Source organism: Chionomys nivalis, chromosome X, assembly GCF_950005125.1.
Source record: "Chionomys nivalis chromosome X, mChiNiv1.1, whole genome shotgun sequence".
Taxonomy (NCBI): domain Eukaryota; kingdom Metazoa; phylum Chordata; class Mammalia; order Rodentia; family Cricetidae; genus Chionomys; species Chionomys nivalis.
Window position 1 is genome coordinate 65086825 of NC_080112.1, and position 23745 is coordinate 65110569.

The window sequence follows — 23745 nt, forward strand, 5'->3', positions numbered from 1 at the left end:
GTTCCTTAGATCTGCCTATCTCTGTCCTTTACACCTCAGTGCTGGGATTTAAGATGTGCAATGTCCACTTGACTTTTACATTGGTTAAGGGAACCTGAATCCATTTCCTCACAAGGATTTTACCAACTGAGCTGTTTTCCAAGTCCCAGCAACTTTAGAGTCAAAATAAATAAGAATGAGTCTCTCTCTCTCTCTCTCTCTCTCTCTCTCTCTCTCTCTCTCTCTCTCTCTCTCTCTCTCTCTCTCTCACACACACACACACACACACACACACACACACATAATATAATACTCAAGCCTCATTTTAACCAACAGGTTCCGATTTTTCCAGTCGCTCACTAAATGCCAAGATACCACAATATCTCATGTATTCCCAAGTGTGTGTGTGTGTGTGTGTGTGTGTGTGTGTGAAGGGGGGATAAGACTATGTGTTCTGGGTCTTATCTCCTTTTGGTACCATGTTAATCATTTGGAAAATACTGAAAAAGAAGACAGTATGAAAAAGGAAGGAAAACAGACATGTTGATCAATGGAATTGAATGGAAGATATAGACATAACTCCACACACCCATGGACACCGGCTTTTTTTTTTATAAAGAAGCCAAAAATAGACACTGGAAAAAAGACAGCACTTTCAATAGATGCTGCTGGTAAAGATGATATCTTCATGTAGAAGAAGACAAATTGACCCATATCTATCACACTGCACAAAACTCAAGTCCAAGTGGATCAAAGACTTCAACATAAAACCAGACACACTGAACCTGATAGAAAAGAAAATAGGGAGCAGCCTTGAAATTATTGGCACAGGAGACAACTTCCTGAACAGAACACTGATAGTGCAGGAACTAAGATCAACAATTAATAAATGGGACCTCATGAAACCGAAAAGCTTCTGTAAGGCAAAGAACACCATCAAAAGGACAAAACACCTGCCTATATAAAGGGAAAGTTTTTTTTCCAATTCCACATCAAATAGAGGTCTAATATTCAAAATATATAAAGAATTCAAGAAAGTAGGTATCAAAAAAGAAAATAATCCAATTAAAAGGTGGGAACAGATCTAAATAGAAAATTATCAATAGAGCACTCTCAAATGGCTGTGGAACACTTAAAGACATCCTCAACATACTTAGCAAGCAAGGAACGCAAATCTAACCTACTTTGAGATACTATCTTACAACTCTCAGAATGACTAAGATCAATAATATAACTGGTAGCTCATGCCGGTGAGGATGTGGAATAAGTCGAACACTTCTCCATTGCTGGTGGGAGTACAAACTTACACAGCCACTTTGGAAATCAATGGACTTCAAGATCCAGCCATATAACCCTTGTATATATACCTAAAGGACACTTGATTTTACTAAAAGGACACTTGCTCAACTATGTTCATTGTTGCTCTATTCATAATAATCAGAAACTGGAAGTAAGCTAGATGTTCTTCAACAGAAGAGTGGATAAAGAAAATGTGGTACATTTATACAATGGAGTAATTTTAGCTGATAAAGAATGATATCATAAAATTTTCAGGCAAATGGATATAACTAGGAAAAAATAATCTTGTGTGAGGCAATCCAGGCAAAGAAAGATAATATGGTATGTAGTCACTTAAATGTGGATAATAGCCATTAAATGAATGATAACTGAGTTACAATCTATAGACCTGGAGAAGTTAGGTATAAAGAAAGGTGTAGGCCATGGACCATTCTGGGAGGAGAAAATAAAATAAATTTTCTGGGAGGAATGGGGATGGGGAAGTGGAATGGGATGTTTATGTGGGAGGGTAAGGGGAGATAAAGTTGAGGGAGGGGATGCAGGGAGAGACAGCTAAAATTGAGGGGCATTTGAGGGAATGTATGGAAACCCAGTGCTGTTGAAGCTTTCTAAAATATATGAACGTGATCCTAATGAAGTATCCAAATATTGAGAGAGATAATCTCTTGTCACCAAATGAAACTTCCAGTATTGAGACTTGGTTACATCCAAATGAGTTGTGAGCCAAATGGAAATCTGCCCCCAAACCCCAGGATATTGCCAAGATCATAGGCTGCTCTCTACAAACTGATGGCAGGAACCCATTGCTGAAGACAACACCCATACAACTCTGTATGGCAAAGGACACCATCAAAAGGACAAAACACCTGCCTACATAAATGGAAAGTTTTTTACCATTATGGAAACATTATGGAGACTTAGAGCTGGTGTCCACCTAGAGTCTTCACCCAGTTGCAAAACCTGGAAGAGTTTTCAGCCTGAAAGAGGCTGAAAGAGTATGCACATGCATAGGAGGAGGAGACGGAGAAGAAAGTACAACCAAGATGTATTGTATGAGAAAAGTATATATTTTTAATAAGAGGGGAAATACATAAATAAGTAAATAAACATATTTTTTAAAAAAGTAAGAGAAACAAAAAGATCTGGAGATGTGCCAAACTAGGTCATTTATTCCCAAGCAATAAACATCCTAACCAAATTTATATATATATATATATATATATATATATATATATATATATATATATATGCCAAATATCTGAATAAAGACTTCTCAAAAGAACAGTGTGTGTGTGTGTGTGTGGAATGGCTATCATATCTCTTCTCAGGTGATACTTCAGAGACATGGTAGTTAAATCAGCATAGCACTGGCAGAAAATTGAGCCAATGGAATAGAACTGAAGATCCGGATTCATGTCCATGTAATTATTACTTCCTGATTTTCTACAAAATTACCAAAAATGCTCAGATACTTTAACAAATGATCTAAGGAAACACAATGTCCACACATAGAATGAAATCAGACCAATTTCTAGCACCCTACACAAAAGTCACCTTGAAGTAGATCAAAGACAGTGTGGAACCTGAATCCTTAAAGTGCTAGAAAAGTTAGGATGCACTCTAAATAGAGCTTCATTCTTTAAACAGTATTTTACAGATTAAATAAAACCGCAGTCAAATTCCCCATGAATTAATACCAATAATAGACTAATAGAACATTATGAAAATGAAAAGCTTGTTTATATGTTGATTTTGTATCCTGCAACTTCGTGGAAAGTGCAGTAAATTCTAGGAATTTTCTGGCGGAGTCCTTGGCATCTTTTGTAGTATCACATCATCTCCCAGTGATAATTTGACTGCTTCTTTCTTATTTGTATTCTTTTGTTAAAATTCCCTTGTTTTCTGCTCTAGCTAGAACTTTGAGCACTATGTTAAATAGGAGTAAAGACAGTTAGCAGTCTTTTGTTCCTGATTTTAATAATATTGGTTCAAGTTTTTCTCCATTTAAAGGTGATGTTGACTGTGTACTTGTCATATACAGATTTTAATATTTTGAGGAATGTTCCCTCTGAGTCGAATTCCTTTAGCAATTTCACTATGAAAAGGATGTTGGATTTTTGTCAAAGACCTTTCTGTCCTCTATTGAGGTAAGCATGAGATTTTTGTCTTTAACACATTTATCAATTTAAATATATTCTGTAAGGTTAGGAAATATTCTGTAGATGTCTGCTAGATCCATTTGGTCTCTGACATTTAACTCTGATATTTTCCTGTTTGTTTTTTTTTCTTTTCTTTCTGCTGGATTTCTTGTCCACTCTTGACAGTATGATTTCAAAGTCATTTACTCTTACCAACCTGATATTATTCTGTAACTTAGTATCTACCAGTATTTTTCTTTGTTCTGAAGTATTCCATCCAATAATCTTTGTAAGGCTTGTATAGTTGTCATAAATGCTTTGAGTCTGTTTTAATCATGGAATATTTCCATTCCTTATCAATTATGACTGATAATCTAGCTGAGTAAAGTTATCTGCTGGAAATGTTATCTCATACAAGGACTTCTTAGGTGTTTATAGAGAGTTCTGAGGTGGGTGGTGATCTTGGCAACTTTCTTTTTTTAATTGATTTTATTGAGCTATACATTTTTCTCTGCTCCCCTACCTGCTTCTCCCCTACCCCCTTCAACCCTCTCCCATGGTTCCAATGCACACCCAATTTACTCAGGAGATCTTGTCTTTTTTTGTTTGTTTGTTTCCCATGTAGATTAGATCTATTAGTCCTCATTGTTGTCTAGGTTCCCTGGGATTGTGATTTGTAGGCTGGTTTTCTTTGCTTTATGTTTAAAAACCATTTATGAGTGAGTAAATGTGATAATTATCTTTCTGGGTCTGGGTTACCTCATTCAATATGATGTTTTCTAGCTCCATGCATTTTCATGCAAATTTCAAGATGCCATTATGTTTTTCTGCTGTGTAGTACTCCCCTGTGTAAATGTATCACATTTTCCTTATTCATTCTTTGGTTGAGGGGCATTTAGGTTGTTTCCAGGTTCTGGCTATGACAAACAATGCTGCTATGAACACAGTTGAGCACATGTCCTTGTGGCACAATTGGGCATCCTTTGGTTATATACCCAAAAGTGGTATTGCTGGGTCTTGAGGAAGGTTGTTTCCCAATTTTCTGAGAAATTGCCATACTAATATCCAAAGAGGCTGTACCAGCTTGCATTCCCACCAGCAATGCAGGAGTGTTTCCTTTATCCCACAACTTCTCCATCACAAGTTGTCCTCAGTGTTTTTTCTTTTGGCCATTCTTACAGATGTAAGACAGAATCTCAGAGTTGTTTTGATTTTGGGCAACTTTCTTGATTCCCACAGGTGAAGAGCTTAGAGGAGGAGCTCTGTTTCTCAGATAACGTAGGAGGTAGGAAGGAATGGGACCTAACTTGAGGTGTGACAATGTGGAATCCCAAGCTACTTTCTCTACTCTTACTTTTTGTAATGTTGAAATTCTTAGTTAAAGCAATAAGACAAAAGAAGCAAATAAAAACATAAATATGAAAAGAAAAGGTATACTTATCCCTACTTACAGATGATATAATTCTATGTATAATGCACAGTAAATACTCCACCTAAAACTTGAATTGATGAACACTTTCAGCAAAATGGCAAGATACAAAATTAACCAAATGGTATAATTCTATATATAAGACATTGTAAACTTTCCACTCAAAACTGACATGAGAAACACTTTTATCAAAATGGCATGATACCAAACTAATCCCCACATTGATAGTATTCTTACATACCTATAACAAATATGCTGAAAAAATAGGAAAACAATCTCATTCACAATTGTTGCAAAGTCCTGCCCCAATTCTGAAGTAGACCTAATCAGAGAAATGAAAGACTTGTATAGCAAAAATTTGAAAATATTCTTTTTACTGCTGAGTAGTACTCTAATATGTATATATTCCATACTTTCTTCATCCATTCTTCCATTGAAGGGCATCTCGGTTCTTTCCAGGTTCTGGCTATTACAAACAATGCTGCTATGAACATAGTTGAGCATATACTTTTGTTGTATGATAGGGCATCTCTTGGGTATATTCCCAAGAGTGGTATTGCTGGGTCCAGGAGTAGGTTGATCCCGAATTTCCCGAGAAACTGCCACACTGCTTTCCAAAGTGGTTGCACAATTTTGCATTCCCACCAGCAATGGATGAGTGTACCCCTTACTCCACAACCTCTCCATCAAAGGCTATCATTGGTGTTTTTGATTTTAGCCATTCTGACAGGTGTAAGATGGTATCTTAAAGTTGTCTTGATTTGCATTTCCCTGATTGCTAAGGAAGTTGAGCATGACCTTAAGTGTCTTTTGGCCATTTGAACTTCTTCTGTTGAGAATTCTCTGTTCAGCTCCTTGCCCCATTTTATAATTGGGTTGATTATCCTTTTAAAGTCTAGTTTCTTGAGTTTTTTATATATTTTGGAGATCAGACCTTTGTCAGTTGTGGGGTTGGTGAAGATCTTCTCCCAGTCAGTGGGTTGCCTTTCTGTCTTAGTGACAGTGTCCTTTGCTTTACAGAAGCTTCTCAGTCTCAGGAGGTCCCATTTATTCAATGAGGCCCTTAATGTCTGTGCTGCTGGGGTTATATATAGGAAGTGGTCTCCTGTGCCCATGTGTTGTAGAGTATCTCCCACTTTCTCTTCTATCAGGTTCAGTGTGTTCGGACTGATATTGAGGTCTTTAATCCATTTGGACTTGAGTTTTTGAATTTTGCATGCAAATGGACAGAAATAGAAAACCCTATCCTGAGTGAGGTAAGCCAGACCCGAAAAGAGGAACATGGGATGTACTCACTCATATTTGGTTTCTAGCCATAAATAAAGGACATTGAGCCTATAATTCGTGATCCTAGAGAAGCTAAATAAGAAGGTGAACCCAAAGAAAAACGTATAGACATCCTCCTGGATATTAACCTTCATCAGGCGATGAAAGGAGACAGAGACAGAGTCCCACATTGGAGCACCAGACTACAACCCCAAGGTCCAAACCAGGAGCAGAAGGAGAGAGAGCATGAGCAAGGAACTCAGGGCCATGAGGGGTGCACCCACATACTGAGACAATGGGGATGTTCTTTCGGGAACTCACCAAGGCCAGCTGTACTGGGTCTGAAAAAGCATGGGATAATACCGGACTAACTGAACATAGCAGACAATGAGGACTGCTGAGAAGTCAAGAACAATGGCACTGGGTTTTGATCCTACTGCACATACTGGCTTTGTGGGAGCCTAGGCTGTCTGGATGTTCACCTTAATAGATCTGGAAGGAGGTGGGAGGTCCTTGGACTCCCCACAGGGCAGGGAACCCTGACTGCTCTTAGGGCTGATGAGAGAGGGGGAGTTGATTGGGCGATGGGGAGGGATATGGGAGGCGGTGGCGGGGAAGAGACAGAAATCTTTAATAAATAAATAAATTAATAAAAAAATTTGAAAATATTCAAGAGAAAAGGAAGAAGACACTGAACGATGTAAATACTTTTCATACTCATGGATTAGGAGAATCAACACTGAAAATGACCATCATACCAAATGCAATTCACAGAACACAATCCCAATCAAGATTTGATTATCAGGCTGGGCAGTGGTGGTGTATGCCTTTAATCCAAGCACTTGGGAGACAAAGGCAGGAGGATCTCTGTGAATTCAAGGCCAGCCCGGTCTACAAGAGCGTGTTCCAGGACAGGCTCCAAAGCTACAGAGAAACCCTGTCTCGAAAAACAAAAGAAAGCAAAAAAAATTCTATTATGATTCTTCACAGAAGTAGAAAAAGATTTTAAAATTCATTTTAGAACCTATAAGACCTTAGATACACAAAACAACATTGAGCAGAAGAGTAATGATAAGGACTGCTATACCTAATTTTAAGGACTATTACAGAGAAGCAGCAACAAATCCAATATAGTCCTGGGACAAAGACAAATCAATGGAAAATAATAGAAGATCCAGATAGAAAATCACACAGCTACAGACACATGGGTAGACAACACTGATAACAAAACAAAAGAAAGAAAGATTATTTAATAAATGATGCTGGGGAAATTGGATAGATACACATAAACAAATGAATTTTATCTCTCATCTTGCACAACAAATCAACTTCAAATCAGTCAAAGACCTCAATGTGAAACCTTAAAGTCTGAAACTGCTAGAGGAAAAAGTAGGAAAAACATTACAAATCATAAGTAGAGGTAAGGGCTTTCTGAAACGCATTCCAGTGACTCGGAAAATGAGGGGGAGGATTAAGTGAGGCCTCTTGATGTCATAAAGCTTCTGCACGGCAAAAGAGCCATTCTTGAAGGGAAGATACAGCCTTCAGCATGAAAGAAAAGATTTGCTAATAATGTATCTGAGCATTAATATATAGAACGTACAAATAATTTAAAAATCCAAAGAACAAGAAAACAACTATTCCAAAAAAGCTAGAAATGGAAAAGAGGGTTCTGAAAGAAGGAATTCAAATGGCCAATTAATTTTTTTAATGTTCATTATCTTTAGCAATTTGAATTAAAGCTACTCTAAAATTTCCTCTAACCATAGTCAGAATAGTTACTATCAAAAACAAAACAAAACAAATGACAACAAATTTTGGTGACTGTGTAAGGAAAGAGAAACTCTAAATCACTGTCAGTAGGTATATAAACTGATATAGTCATTGTATAAATTAGTGTGGATTTTTTTTTCAGGAAAACTAGCAGTAAATTACATATAATACAGCTAGATGATTCTTGCTAATATACTCAAAGGACTCTACATCTTAACAGAAAGATTTCTGCATACCCATGTTAACAACTGTTCTATTCATAATAGGAAAAATTGAATCAGTCTAAATGTCCCTCAACTCTTTAGTGGACAACATATATATATATATATATGTATACATATACATAAATTTTATTTATCCAAAAGAAAAATGAATTATAGATTCTGGAAACAAATGAACAGAACTAGAAACTATTATATGAAGACTGATAGCTCAAGCTGAGAAGATAAACACCACACTTTCTTTTTCATATGGAACCCAGGTTCTACATTTTATGCATTGTTATTTATATGGGAGTGAGAGGAGAAAGAAAGTCTTGCAAAAGGAGAGTGAAGAGGGTAATAGAATACATCCTCAGTTATGAGCATAGCCATAATGTCTATGAAGTAAAACACTTAAACACAGATTACTATAAATCCATGCTTAATAAATAGCAGAAAATTGTCCAAGTATATTTAAAAGTAAACATTTATTTCAAGAATTGCTTTCTGAAGGATTATTTCCCTATCATGTGATGAGAAGTATAACTTTTATTTCCAATTTCTACATCCTCTATTAAAGTAAATAACATAAAACTAATCAAATTAGGGCTATTTTTCTCATCAAAATACCACATTTTTACAAGGAAAATACAATTCCTTTCCATTTGGAATATACTTACAAGGAAGTTAACATGCTCTCTGGGCAGTTGAAGCTATAACTTTAAATATTCTTATCAAGTATCCATTTGCAAACATTTAATGAACATCATTTAATCAAACATAGCTGGTTTGCCAAGTTATGTGGAGTATTTACAAGTCAATAAGATGAGATTCTTGCTTGTAAGAAAACAGAGTTGGGAATATAAATGCATTCACAGCTACTACATTACAACAAAGTTAAATGATAGTACTTGGGAACATATAGGAGACAACAATTAATTATGTCTAGATGGTGATGTCAAGTGTATTTAGAATAAAACCGACAAAATGAAGACAGGCAGTGTTGTCATGTTGAAAATTAATCATAGCAAGAATAAAAACACCTGTATATGAATGCAGGTAGAAAGAATTCAAATATGAACCTACATGAGTGACAACATATATCAGACTCTACATATGTGATTATGTAACTATCTTCATAGAGAGAATCTGAATATTTGCCGAGGAAGGTGACCACATAGAGACAGGCTCTGCATCTACATCCATGCAAGTGAGAACATAGAGAAAAGTCTTGACCTGAGCCAAGACCAGTGAGCACAGACGGATTTTGCATGTATAGTCAAGTGAGTGACCACTTAGAAATAGATGTTGTGAACCTGCCCAGTTGTCTTTCCATTACTATCTTAATGTTTTATGTTTATTTATCATGTATGTTCATGCATTCACAGCTACTACATTACAACAAAGTTGTATATGTGGAGGTCAGAAGATTGCTTGCAGGAGTTCTCTCTTTCTACCATGTGGGTTCCAGGAACTAAACTCAGGTCAGCAGGCTTTGGGGCAATTAGTTTTATTCACTGAACCACATCACTTTGCCTGCCTTCACTTTTAATACTTACCTATAATGTAACTTCAATTTTGTGAACTAGCTTTGTCCTGTCCTGCTCTCTCTTCCTACAACCTCCCTTTCTTTCTATTCTTTCCTGCCACTCTCTTTCCTTTTTTCTCCCCTTCTCTTCTTTTTTCTCCTTGTTTTTATTCTCTTCCTCTTTTTTATAAAGATTTGTTTATTTTTAATTTTGTGTATGAGTATCTTGTTCACATGTAGGCTTATCTTCCATGTATGTGCAGTGCCCAAGGATGCCAGAAGAGGAAGTCAGAATCCCCTGAAACTGGGATTAGAAACAGTTGTCAGTCACCCTGTCGATGCAAGGAACAAAACATGGATTGTCTAGATGAACAGTCAGTGCTTAACGACTGTTAGGCCAATTCTCCAGCAACCTTGATCTCTTTCTGTTTTGCTTGATTTCTTACTTTTCTTTAGGGCTATCTTCGAGGCTGAAGGCATCTTTATTCCTTGGCCTCTCAAGTCTTGGCATTGTTTTAGGTTATCTCCATTTCGTTTCCTTTCTGTTTTTATTGTATCTTCAGGTATTGTTCTTTATGTGCTACCATTCTTTGGTTATTTCTATTTACATTTTACCCTTCTACTCTTTTTCTTTTTCTGTTGCTGAGTTTCTGTGGTACTGCAGTCCCTCCATCTGAGAGCTCAAATAACCTGATTCCAGCATTTCTTTTTTTGTTTTGTTTTGTTTTTAATTAATTAATTTATTTATTTATTAAAGATTTCTGCCTCCTCCCCGCCACCACCTCCCATTTCCCTCCCCCTCCCCCAATCAAGTCCCCCTCCATCGTCAGCCCGAAGAGCAATCAGGGTTCCCTGCCATGTGGGAAGTCCAAGGACCACCCACCTCCATCCCGGTCTAGTAAGGTGAGCATCCAAACTGCCTAGGCTCCCACAAAGCCAGTACGTGCAGTAGGATCAAAAACCCATTGCCATTGTTCTTGAGTTCTCAGTAGTCCTCATTGTCCACTATGTTCAGCGAGTCCAGTTTTATCCCATGCTTTTTCAGACCCAGGCCAGCTGGCCTTGTTGAGTTCCCCATAGAACATCCCCATTGTCTCAGTGTGTGGGTGCACCCCTCGCGGTCCTGACTTCCTTGCTCATGCTCTCTTTCCTTCTGCTCCTGATTTGGACCTTGAGATTTCAGTCCGGTGCTCCAATGTGGGTCTCTGTCTCAGCATTTCTTTCTGAGTTTGTGTGTCTACCTGCTTGTCTTTATTACTCTACTACCTCAGTCAAGTCCATTCATGGAGCGAGCCTGGGCATGGCAGAAAAACAACTCTGATGAACAAATACTAGGAACAGAAAAGCATGTTGGGGAGGAAAGCATTTGATGTGAATAAAATATGATTAAGAAAGTCATTGATAAAAGAAAGTGTATGACAATCCTACACAAAGTGTGGCCCAGGGACTGTTGTTAGCTTGCAATCATTTTGCTATTAATTGGCTATGTACCTTTCTAAAGTCTACAACAAATGTTAATCTCTGGGCTGAATATGTTCTCTCCAAGAGCCAAAACCCTTCTGTCAAAAAAACCCTAACGTCAGACTTGAAGAGCTCTCTTTTGAGTTGTTTTTGAGGGTTGTTTAGAGGTTCCCAAAATGTTACAGGCTATTGTTATTGCACTTGGTTATCTCCTATCTGTGGAAGATAATTCTCTATTTCTGAAAAACCCATGAACTTCAGGCCCAGAGAGCCTTGAGTTGCAACTAACCCGAATGCCTAAGAGAGGTCTGAGGACTGGCTTCCATTGTACCAGAAGGTGACACGGAAGCTTCTAAAACAGGGAAGCAACCAATAGTTGTATCCAGCTATGAGATCTATTAATTATAAAAAAAACCAGAATGGCATGTTAACCCTATGGGTACAGTAGTGGCATGCATATCTCAGCACTAACCAACAGCTTTCTAATTGGACAAAAAACCCTCTCAACAAGAGGAAAATTGTGCCTGATACTGGAAATATAGCAAACTAACCAGAGCTAGTGAAGTCATGGATCTTGAAAAAAAACCAATAATCACTACTCTACTAAACCAAAATAATTCCTAATTACATTCTAAATATTTGTCCTTATTTCCTCAGATAAGTGTAGTTCCCACTCATCATCAAGGGAACTTCTCTTTGCTACAGCTGGAAACCATTATGGAACACCACAACCAATCAAAAAACAGATTTATGGAGTGCATTCCTAACTGACATATCCGTAAAACACTCTTGAACTCAAGTCTCAGAGAACATTAGAGAAAAGTGACAGAAATACTGTGAAAAAAATTAGAAACAAAACACAGTTTTCTGTGAAGATTGTGTTTCCTCGTAATGTTGGAAACTACTCCCATATTGTCAGCTACATTACCACTCAAAGTTGAGCTAAATAAGGTTAGCAACAATAGACTTTCTAAAGTAGATGGAGGAAAGCCCCGAAAGCTTCAAGCCTACACAAAGAACTACAGGCAACCAAAGAGTGTTGAGAACAGGAGAGATACTCACTGCCAGGGAAGAACATGTCAATTGATTATCCAATAGCAAATAATTAGCCCTGAAGAAATATGTATGAATACACATATATTCATATATATGTTTTATATATTGAATTATGGATATGAATGTTATAAATATAACATATAGACTGAGCAGTTATTTAGGAATATATGTAGAAACATATATGTATATAACAATTAATGCAAAAAAGAGGCCATAAATTTGAAAGAAAGAGAGGCTGAATATAGGAAAGTTTGGAGGGAGGAAAAGGAAGGGGGAAATGATGTAATTATAATTTCAAAATAGTTTTAAAAATTAAAAAAGAAATAAAATGCCCAATAAACACTTTTAAAGTATTCAACTTCCTTAGCTATCAGAGAAATAAGGATTAAAATGATTTTAAGTTTCTGTCTCATCAGACAGACAGAATGGCCACCATCAGCAATAACAATAAATGATCATGTGGATGTGCTGGAAAGGGAGAACTCATCCACTGTTGTTGGGAGTGTAGTGGAAACTACTGTAGCCACTTTGAAAATCTGGCTGATGATTTCTCAAAAATAAATAAATAAAGTCAGGGGCTCACAGAGACTGAAGCGACAATCACAGTACCTGCATGGGTTTGTGCTAGGTCCTCTGTATATATGTAGCTTGGTGTTCTTGTGGGACTCCTAGAAGCGGAAGTGGGAGATGTCTCTGACTCTTTTGCCTGTTCATAAGACCCTTTCCTACTACTGGGTTGCCTCATCCAGTCTTGATATGAGGATATGTGCCTAGTATAATTGCATCTTGACATGCCATGTTCAGTTAATATCCCTGGGAGGCCTGCTCTTTTCTGAAGAGAAATGGAGAAGCAGTGACTCTAGGGGAGAGGGGAGGAGATAATCATAATAATGATAATAACTATGTTCCACCAAGATATGACTAAACACAAAACACCATGTTGAGTGCCTTAAACAAACTGTTTCATTAAATATTCAACTCAAGCAAAAGTAATAGAGATTATTACCCCCCAAAAAATAAAGTCTGCAGAAAAATAAATAGAACTGGAGAATATTATTATTAATGGGGTAATTCGGGCTCTGAAAGCAAAATACTACGTGTTCCCCCATGAGTATTCCTCAATTCTGATTTTTTAAAATATGTATTGGAGAGAGTGAGGGTAGAGAAACTGCACGAGCTAATGAAAATAAAAAGACTTAAAAGAATAGTTTTCTTTTCTCAGTAAGTGTGAAAGTAAATTATATCTGCAGTTAAAGTAAGATTGGTTAAATATTATTGTCGTAATGTTGAACAACGAGGAGAAAAATAGGGCAAAATAACTGCATGTATTAATTTTAGAGTTAAAAAGAAATCTTTATATTTACTTCTTGCTATGCTTACAGCTGTGGTTGGTCCATGTTAAATATTTCAAGTGAAATATCCTGTGCTATTAATAAATACCAACTTTCTGCACTTGTTACCCTGGCTAATTTAGAGCACCACATTGTATACTACTTCTCTCATTTAGGCCTTGAAAGTAGGCAGTGATTGATCAATGAATGTCCCGAAGAGGAAGTCACTGGTTAATTACAAAGTGGATTCAGTATAGCCCTGGAAGCTTTTGTCCTAATTTTGACAAAGTCAGGAAGGACTAGGAATAACAATGTAAACATCAAGTCAGTCCCTCAGCGAAGTTTTACTACCAAAAAGAAATTTGATATTATTTTAAAAATATTTTGTAACAGTAGTACACAATTTTTACTATAATAGAGGTTTATTAAGAAAATCTGAGAGAAATAAAAACAGAAATAACTTTTTAAAGTGTCAAAAATGAAAATAACCTTAATAATGGTATGACATAAAATAACACATTTTAAATGGGGGAAATATTTATAAAACCCTACATTAAAAGTAATGAAGACAAAAACACTATTGTTTTCACATACAAACATTATTTGTCTGTACCTTTTGTATTTATAATTTCTCCATATTAGTAAAACAAAAACTTATGTTGAAAAATCAGGCCTATGGCACAGTATAATTATCATTTGTACTATGTAATACTTTCAGAATTTTAAAGATTAGAAATGGGAGAACTAAAGTATATTTAATGAAGGAACGAATTACCTAGCTGTACAATCTGGATCAAGCATACTTAATCCCTTTAGTCCCCATTCTTTAGCACCAGCACAGGAAGATTAAATTAGATAAATCTTTGGTCCCAGTCAGCTGCATGATTCTGAACTCAAAAATTTAAATCAGATCTTTCCAGAAAGGAAATTTTTATGTTTGAGATCTTTAGTGGTTCAAAGGAAAATGGCCACCATAAGCACATATATTTTAATATTAGGTCTCTAGTTGGTAAAACAGGTTAGGAGATGTGGCCTTTTTGGAAGAAGTGTGTCACTGGGATAGGCTTTGAGCTTGTGGCTGTGTTTCAAGATGTGTGCTCTCAGCTACTGCTCCAGTGCTATGCTTTCCTGCTTGCTGCCCTGCACTCTTACTCCCTAGAATTATAAGGCCAAATTACGTGCTTTCTTTTAGAAGTTGCCTTGGTCTTGGTGCTTTATCATATCAATAAAAAAGTAACTAAGGAAGAACTTTAGTCAATAAGAAAGGCTATGCAGACTTTAAACAACATACTGCAGTAAGAGCTTTCACTCAACTTGGACTTCTAATTATTCATTGACAATAAAATGGATATTTTTGTGATAAATGTTAATAATTGTACAATTAAATCATACTTACACATATTGAGTTGTCGAATAAAGCTGGCTATTTTGTTATGCTTGAAGTATTTTGGTAGTATTTCATTAGAAAAGTTTTCTTCATTCACAATCTCAAAGCTCTGACCATCCTTATAATAAAGGAAAACCAAAACACAGTCATTTATAGAAAAAAATAAGGTTTCACTCAAGCAATAATTCAAAATAATGTCACTTGATTCCCAAACTTGTGAAAATTTAAAGTCCAAATTAAATAATTCTTCACACTGGAAGTATAGCTCATTAGTTGAGTATGTTCATATCACGCACAAAACTCTGGTTTCAATCCTTTATCGTGGAGGAAAATATATCATAAAGATACAGAATATGTGCAAAAGACATACCATGAGGCCAGGCGGTGGTGGCACACACCTTTAATCCCAGCACTTGGAAGGCAGAGGCACGTGGATCTCTGTGAGTTCGAGGCCAACCTGGTCTACAAGAGCTAGTTCCAGGACAGGCCCCAAAGCTACAGAGAAACTCTGTCTCAACAAACCAAAAGAAAGAAAGCAGCACTATCAAGCAAAATGCAATGGATTGATCATGAAAGCATGTGTCCCCAAATTTCACAAATTAAACAAAAACAGGCAAAATCAGATATGGTTGAACATATCTGTAATCCCAGCATTTGGAAAGCAAAAGCAAGAAGACTGAGGATTTAATTTCAGTCTGGATTATACAAGGAAACTTTCTCTCCACAGACTTGGAGACTCTCCACAGACAGTAATTCAAAGAATTAGTCCAGCTGCACGTGGTGGCCCATGACTTTAATCTCAGAAATTGAGAGGCAGAGGCAGGTGGATCTCTGTGATCTCGAGGCCAGCCCCATCTACAAATTGAGTTTAGGACAGCCAGGACTGTTACACAGAGAAATCCTGTTTGTAAAAACCAAAAAGGAAAAAAAAAGAATTAGCCAACTATAATGTTTAGTGTTAGTTGTCAACTTGAGCAAATCCAGAATCACCTGGGAGAAGGACCTCTAACTATGACTATAGGGGATGAAATTGACTGCGTTAATTGATGTGCGAAGACACTTCCGACTTTCAGGTTAGATCATTCCCTGAGTCAGGAATTCTGGACTGTATAAGGGGAGAGAAAGTGCTAAAAAGTATGCTACATTCACTCCTTACTTTCTGCTTCCTTATTAATGGATGTAATGTGACTAGTTTCTCCAAGCTCTGGCCATTATGATGACTTTTTTCATCAAAACAGACTGTCACCTTGAACTATGTATTGAAGTAAATAAACACTTTCTCCCTTAAGTTGCCTGTGTCAAGATATTTTATCACAACAACAAAAACCAATTATGTTTTCAAGAATAGTTTTCATAATTTAAATTACAATGAGATATAATCTTTTGTCTATCAAGTTAACAAAGGCCAAAGAAAATATTAATCTTCAGTAGTTACAAATTAGAAAGAGTATAGATAAACAGGTTTTCCTACTGCCAGAATTTAAATTGTCTTAATATTGCTAACAGTAGATATTCAAAGTTCTCAAGCACTCAGTCTTTGGATTAAAAATTCGAATTTAAGATTGTATAGAAAATAATTGCTAAAATTTGATAAGATTTAATAATAAAGTTACATAAGTATTTGTATATAATATTTAAAAATTGGAAACTACATTAATACTAATATAATAATTAAGTCTGCACAAGTAAATATTACACCGTGATTAAAAAGTAAAGCTATATAAAAATATTTAGTGAATAGAATTAGGTATGTTTCCAAGGTCAAACAAAGATATATTTTAGATAGACAAGTCATCTTCAAACACTTCAGAGATCTTGAGAATATGGCATTTAAGATGTTTTAATAACATAGGTTCATTTTTTATGACAATGAGACAAGTCTGTTTCTGGCAGTACCAATCTGTTTCAGAGTAGATAATGGACATTAAAGAAACTTCACATAGTTTACTTTCTTTGTGGCAAAAGTAAACCATTGGGCAAGAAAACACCCTTGCCTTGACTGCTGACAGTATGCTGCCCTAATTGGACAAGCAGGACACAAAAGAAAGTGACTGCTAAACATTGTCAAGATAAGGAGGGGCAGCCCTTCAAAATATCCTACTTCACAAAAAAGTTTGTTGGATATGCTAGACCAAAGATAGATGCCCCATTGTTGCAGAGGAACTCTGGGTGACTGTCCAGGCAGCCAGCTGTTTCTGTCATCTCTCACATTGTTTGGCAGTCAGTTGCTTGCACTTTCTGCTTACTCATTTAATAATATCTCCTTCTTGGGTCTCTGGGGGAGTTGAAGACTAGATAGTTATAGTTTTCCTTGTTTATCTGATGCAGAAAGCAGGTTACAACAGAAAATAAAATAGGTACAAGACTTTGGACTCACCAAGATATCAGACATTTGGAGTATTTTTTCTGAATTTGTCAATGCAAATAGACTAGACATTGTTGATGCACTTTTTTGCTGTATTTATTATATATAGTCATTGTACTTACTGTACATAGTTTTTCTTATATTAGTTTCTTTTTATTTTAGAAACAAATGGGAAATGTAGTGATATTCCATTTGTATTTTAGTAGATAAAGCTTTCCTGAGAATCAGAAAGAAAAACAGCTGCATTGTCTTACAGACCAGACAGTGGTGACACACACCTCTAATCCCAATGTCCACACTAGTTTGCCACAGAAACTGGGCGATAGTGGTGCATACCTTCAATCCCAGTAATAGAGAGGAATATAAAACAGGAGGAGACAGCTCTTGCACACAGTATCATTCTGAGATTCCTGGAAGCAGGATTTCCAGGTAAGATTCACTGGCTGGTTGTTTTCCCTTTCTGACTTTCAGGTTGAACCCCAATTTCTGTCTCTGAGTTTTTATTAGACATGCTACATTAGTCATAATGATATATTTCAAATGAAAAGGGCAAAATTTCAAAAGGCATAATAAATGGCAGAGATATGTGATAATGATAATTATATAGATCAATGACAGACACCTAAATTCAACCCCTAGCATCAGTGCTCCTCGCAAATGATATTTAAACATACAAAACAATATTATTTCATAAACTGAAGACAGCAGTTATCAGTGGGTAGCACTATAACTACTTACTTTCTATAAAGTAGACTGCAACAAAAAAGTATTTTAAAGTAGACAAAGGTAATATTCTTTTTTGATAATATTCTTATATGCTGCTCATTCTCTTAAATTAGAAATTTAAACTTAAATGAAATTAGAAGAATGAACTAGCTTTAATGTCAGGTTTTAAAATCTTGATTCCCTACTTCACCTAAGAATAAAAAAATAGGCCATGCTCATCTATTATTTACCCATAGGATTACACAGATATTTTAGTTCTTTAGAGGTTACATGGCTCCTTATAATCCCTCCAAACTACCAAGATTGTGTGTGTGTGATGTATATGTATGTTCAAAGGTGCATGTTCCTGTGTACGCATTCATGTTCTTCTGGAATCCAGGGGAGGACATTAAGTGACTTACTTGATTTCTCTACCTACTCCCTTGAGTCAAGATTTCTTAGTGAACCTGGTACTAGACAGGCTGCCAGAAATCTTCAGTCATTCTCCTGTCTTCAACACACACAGAGACACACACAGACAGACACACACAGACAGACACACACACACACACACACACGCACATCCCAGACACATATTTTACTTGAATTTTGGGATCTGAACTTAGGTCCTCTGCTTGTGTAGCAAGTACTTTTACCCACTGAATCATTTCTCTGGCCCTGGAGCCAAGGATTTTAATTCATTCTATTCTAGTACTTAGTGGGGTCCCTGAGTCACTCTAATAAAAGGTATGTGCATTTTAGAAGGATTGGGTTATCTTTAGTTGGTTTTGCTTCTCAAAACTATTCATAAACTAACTTATTGTAAAACCAGAACCCATACCACCTTCGCTTTTAAAAGAAGTGACTGGTCTTCAGAGATTAATAAAGAATGTCAGACAATATCTTCAAAATATCATATTATTCTATTTCTTGATCAACCCTCTGAGGAGATACAAAAAAATAACCCAATTAAAAGGAGTCAAAAAGTTTAAAATGTCATAGAGAAGATTATTAACTATAAACTGGATAAAAGGTTTCTTAATAATTAGAGGCTTGATAATGATACATAATGAAATGAAAGAAAATGTAGTGATGTATGTCTCAAATTAACAACATTGTTTATTTTGCTCCATCTTTAGATTTTTGAGAATAAAATAGTGAGTACTGAAAATAACATACATATTAGAAAGATCACGGTGACATTGAAAAGGAGTGAGGAAGGGACCAGCAAAAGGAGCTTGGGAAATAGGGTAGGGCAATAAGAGAGGGGGTAAATAAGAATAAATTATAATGACATGTGGATGAAATATCATAATTAGACCCATTGCTTTGTATGATAACTTAAAAATAATTCAAATAGGAAACAGGTAATTGGCTTGGAGTATTATCACACGTGTAATTTAGCATTCAGGAGGAGAATTGGGAGGATCACAAGTTTAAGAGCAATGTCTCTGTACAGTAAGATCTTACTGAACAAAAACAGGGGTGTCTGGAGATTAGCTCAGTGGCAGGGGTTTGACCAGCAGCACAAGGCCCTAAGTTTGATTCCTAGCATTGGAAAAATTAGAAAGTAATTATTTGCATTGTGTTATCAGAACTAAAATCAAAAGAGAAAACATTCATACTAATTTCTTTCCTACAGAAGAGGAGAAAATAGAATCTAATCAGAAGGCTGCTAACACCATACTAAATATCATCTACAGAATAGATGGGTTTTGTAAAAATGATAAAAGTGTAACTTGGCAGACAAACCTACCAATCTTTAAGTCTGATACTACAAAAGGACTTTGGGCTCATTATCATCTTACCTAGTAATTTAATAACTAGCTGAGGTAGTGATATTTCATTTGTAATAAATAAGGCTTGCCTGAAGTTCAGAAAATAAAACAACCACACTGATCAGCCTTATAGACCAGGCAGTGGTGACACACACCTTTAATCCTAGTAGCCACACTAGTTTGCCTCAGAAACCGGGCAATAGTGGTGCATGCCTTTAATCCCAGCACTAGGAATATAAGACAGGAGGAGACAAGACTCACACAGAGTCTCATTCTGAGATTTCTGGAGGCAGGATCGCCATTTCAGATTGAGGTAGAGGCAAGAGCCAGTGGCTGGATGTTTTGCTTTTCTAATCTTCAGGTTGAACCCCAATTTCTGTCCCTAGGCTTTTATTAATTGTGCTACAAGATTAGACTTATAATTTATACATGATCGATAGAATTGATCTTTTCAGATAAGAAAAAATGAACTGCAAGTACAATAGCTAATTTCACTGAGTGAACACACATTTGGAGACACTGCTTTACTTTACTGGGGAATTTTCTCATGAATATGTGAGCTGTAACAATGCTAGAATTAAAGGTAATAACATAGCAATATGGACTACTGAATTAAAAAATGAGATACACACATATATGAATATATATACTTGTATTTAGTAGTCTATAGTGCTATCTTATCAGCAGAATGTAAACTTTTAATATATATTTATATATCAGTACATTCTATATATGTCAACATATATCAAGAAATATTAGTGTATGTGTGCATGTGGGTATGGGTGTTTCTTTTCAGTGACTGTGATAAAGCACTATGACCAAGATAACTTACACAAGGGAGAATTTATTAGGGCCTAAGAGACCATCAGGGCAGGGAGGCATAGAAGCTGGAGCAGGATGCAAAGAGATAACACCCTCAACCACAAGCATGGTTCACAGAGAATGTGAGAGAATTGGAAGTGGATAAGATTATAAAACCTCCAAGCCTGTCTCTAATGACATACTTCCTCCAGGAATGCTGAGCCTCCTAAACTGCTGCCAACAGTAACACCACCTGGGAATCAAATGTTCAAATACTCAAGCCTATGGGGGGGGGATCTCTCATTCAAACAATCACATATGTAGAGTATACAGGAAAGGCATTACTTATGGGTCTCACACAGCACAGTTAATAAGAATTGCTCCAGCACTGAAATGGGTTTGCTGTTAGAAAAGATATCTTCTGAATGTTCTCATAGGACACTGTGCAAGCAACTGAGATTTGGAACTGAATCCAAGTGTTAGTGAAACAGGGTGACTTGCATTTAAACATGATTCCACATTGGACGCTGACTGAATGGACAGAGATTGATAATTTACGCAAGATAAAAATGTTCTTAAATTGTGGTGGTAAATGTACCACTTTAAAAACATGTTTAAAAAACTTTGAAATACATTCTTTGAGTGAAATAAACAACACGTCTTAGTAAAACTGTTATTTAAAAACTGATTCTAACTCAGTGTTGCTAGGATGTAGGAGAAGTATCAGTTTCTTCTTTTTCATACTTCTATATCCATTATCAAAAATAATATTTGGAGCTAGAAAACAGCTCAGCAATTAAGAGCAGGTACTGTTTCTTGCAGAGAACCCAAGTATGTTTCTCAGCATCCACATCAGGCAGTTATGTCCACCTGCAATTCCTGTTTCAGGGGACTGAAACCTTCTTCTGGCCTCCATGGGAACTCAACTCATACTCACATGGTATACAGACACACAGAGACATACAGGCACACATACACACAGATCACATACATATAATTAAAAAAATAAAGTACAATAGATAAAAAATTATCACTGCTCAAGCATCCACTATCCTAATTGAAGAATTACAGTATATATCATCTTCAAAATCCATAAATGTTTTTCTGGTCCAATGTGCAATGGCCTGATAAAATCACTGTCACAAACAAGTTTTATATATTTTCAATATTCAAAAAAGAGTTTTCATTCTATACATAAACAAGCAAATATTCTGGTTTTGTACCATTGCATGTAAGAGTACATTTTTGCTTAATTAAAGAGCATGATACACAAAATACTGTGACACTTTTTTAATAACATTATTTTGCTGTACTAACCTCTAATCTCTGATAATTACTACATTTTAACTTCTTCGCTTTTCTGTTTGAGAGCGTTAGTGGTTTTGACTTCTGTTTTTCATTTGCTTTTTCCTTATAAAACTTTGGTGAAGGAGATTTCACTTTACCAAGTCAGAACGGTTAAGATCAAGAAAATCACTGACAACAAATGCTGATTAGGATGTAGAGACAGGGGACACATTATTCACTACTGATGGGATTGAAAACTGCTGCAGTCACTTTCAAATCAGTGGAGAGAATCTTCAAACTATTTTAAAAGAAAAAGTTACCTTTCGACCCAGCTATACCGCTGTTCCACATGTGCCAAAGGCCTAGACATCTCACTACTCCAGCAGACACTTGCTCAGCCATCTTCATGGCTCACTACTCATAATAACTAGGAAAAGGAAATAACTAAAATGTCCTTCACCTGATGGATGAATGGCAGAAATGGGATGCAAATATTCATTATTCAGCTACAAAGAAAAATGGATTCATGAAATTTTCAGGTTAGTATATGGAATTAAAAGAGTACACTAAGTGAGGTAATCCAGACCCAGACATATAAATGCTGAATGTTTTTTATTTGTGGCTCCTAGTTCTTAACTTCAAGTATATGTGAGTATATCACTTCTGGTATCCGCAAATACTAAGAAAGTAAAAAGGGACCCGTGGTCATGGGTGGGGTAGACAGCGTGGAGCTCGAGGGAGAGGAATAGTAGGATATGGGTGCTATGAAAGGAAAAACGATGGGGGGGGCAGTGAATCTTGATTCTGGAGGGGAAAAGTAAGGACAACACAGGAGATGGTGGGAGGACAAAAAAAAAAAAAAACCACTAAATATGTCTGAAAAGACCATGAGGAACTAAACTATTTTGTGATTACTTAAAATTAGATAATGCATATAAGTGTATTATGTTGTATATATACAAATAGTTTAATTGAAATTATGTCACTTGGAATGATAGTCTTCTCCCAAAGCCAGAGACTATCCAGCAATACCCTAGCACCAGGCATGGGAAACCCGCTTTCAAAGTTGTCGTTAGGAGAAATACAAGTGGCTCTCAAAAGAATATAGTTATTGCTGTTGTTTTGATTGCCTCGCAGAGGTTGAAGATACACCCCTACTGCTGACAACCACAGACATTTAGGACACAAGACTCAGAATATTTGAGCTGAATTGAACCTGCAAACCTCCTTCTTTCTGTCTGACTTCCATAATACAAGAAAGTACTATGTAATTTGCCGAGGGAAGGAAGCAGTTCATAGTCCTACCCGGATATAAAGACTCTAATCACAGCAATGAGAAGCATATATTCCATGGAAACAGCACCCATGAGCTTTGAATGATTTCTTAATGATGAAAATTCCGCAGTAAGGCTCAGTGCGATAGAAAGATTGATTCTAAACTCTTGGAGCCAATTTAATTAATTAATAAGATATTATCACTACTTTTGTGGTTTTTGGTGATGCGCCCAGAGCCTTTCATATAAGTACCACTGACCTGCATCCCAGCTCTAATTTCTTTAAATATGAAACATTTATTTCAATATTTCTTTTGTTTTAAATTTATATTTCTTTTGTTTTACTTTTATATTTATGAAGAAGTTATAAATTAAAAATGATACACACTATTTTTCTCAAATGAATTATGAGTAAAAGATGTTTATGAAATAAGAGTGGCTATGAATTGACCACTATTTGAAGTTAGCTGTGGTACTTGGGAATTCATTATACCACTTTGTATTTGTGTTTGAAATTTTATTAATAAAAAAGTTTTACCTTGGCTGAGTGTGGTAATACATTCCTGTATTACCAGCACTGAGCAGGATTGAGGCAAGATAATCATGAACCAAGACCAACCTGGGCTATAGAGTGAGACCTTCTTTTAAAAGCAAATGGACACGATGCTTTAGAGAACTAGTCACAATC

The 23745-nt window shown here is 36.2% G+C and overlaps 1 protein-coding gene across 1 annotated transcript in view; it reads right to left on the minus strand.

The window, feature by feature from the left end:
• Nucleotides 1-23745, minus strand: part of LOC130868458 (heat shock factor protein 3-like) — a 54775-nt gene that overhangs the window by 30383 nt on the left and 647 nt on the right. Inside the window, exon 2 of the mRNA XM_057760675.1 lies at nt 14857-14965. Within this exon, the coding sequence (XP_057616658.1) occupies nt 14857-14965 (109 nt within the window). The remainder of the gene's footprint in view (nt 1-14856; nt 14966-23745) is intronic.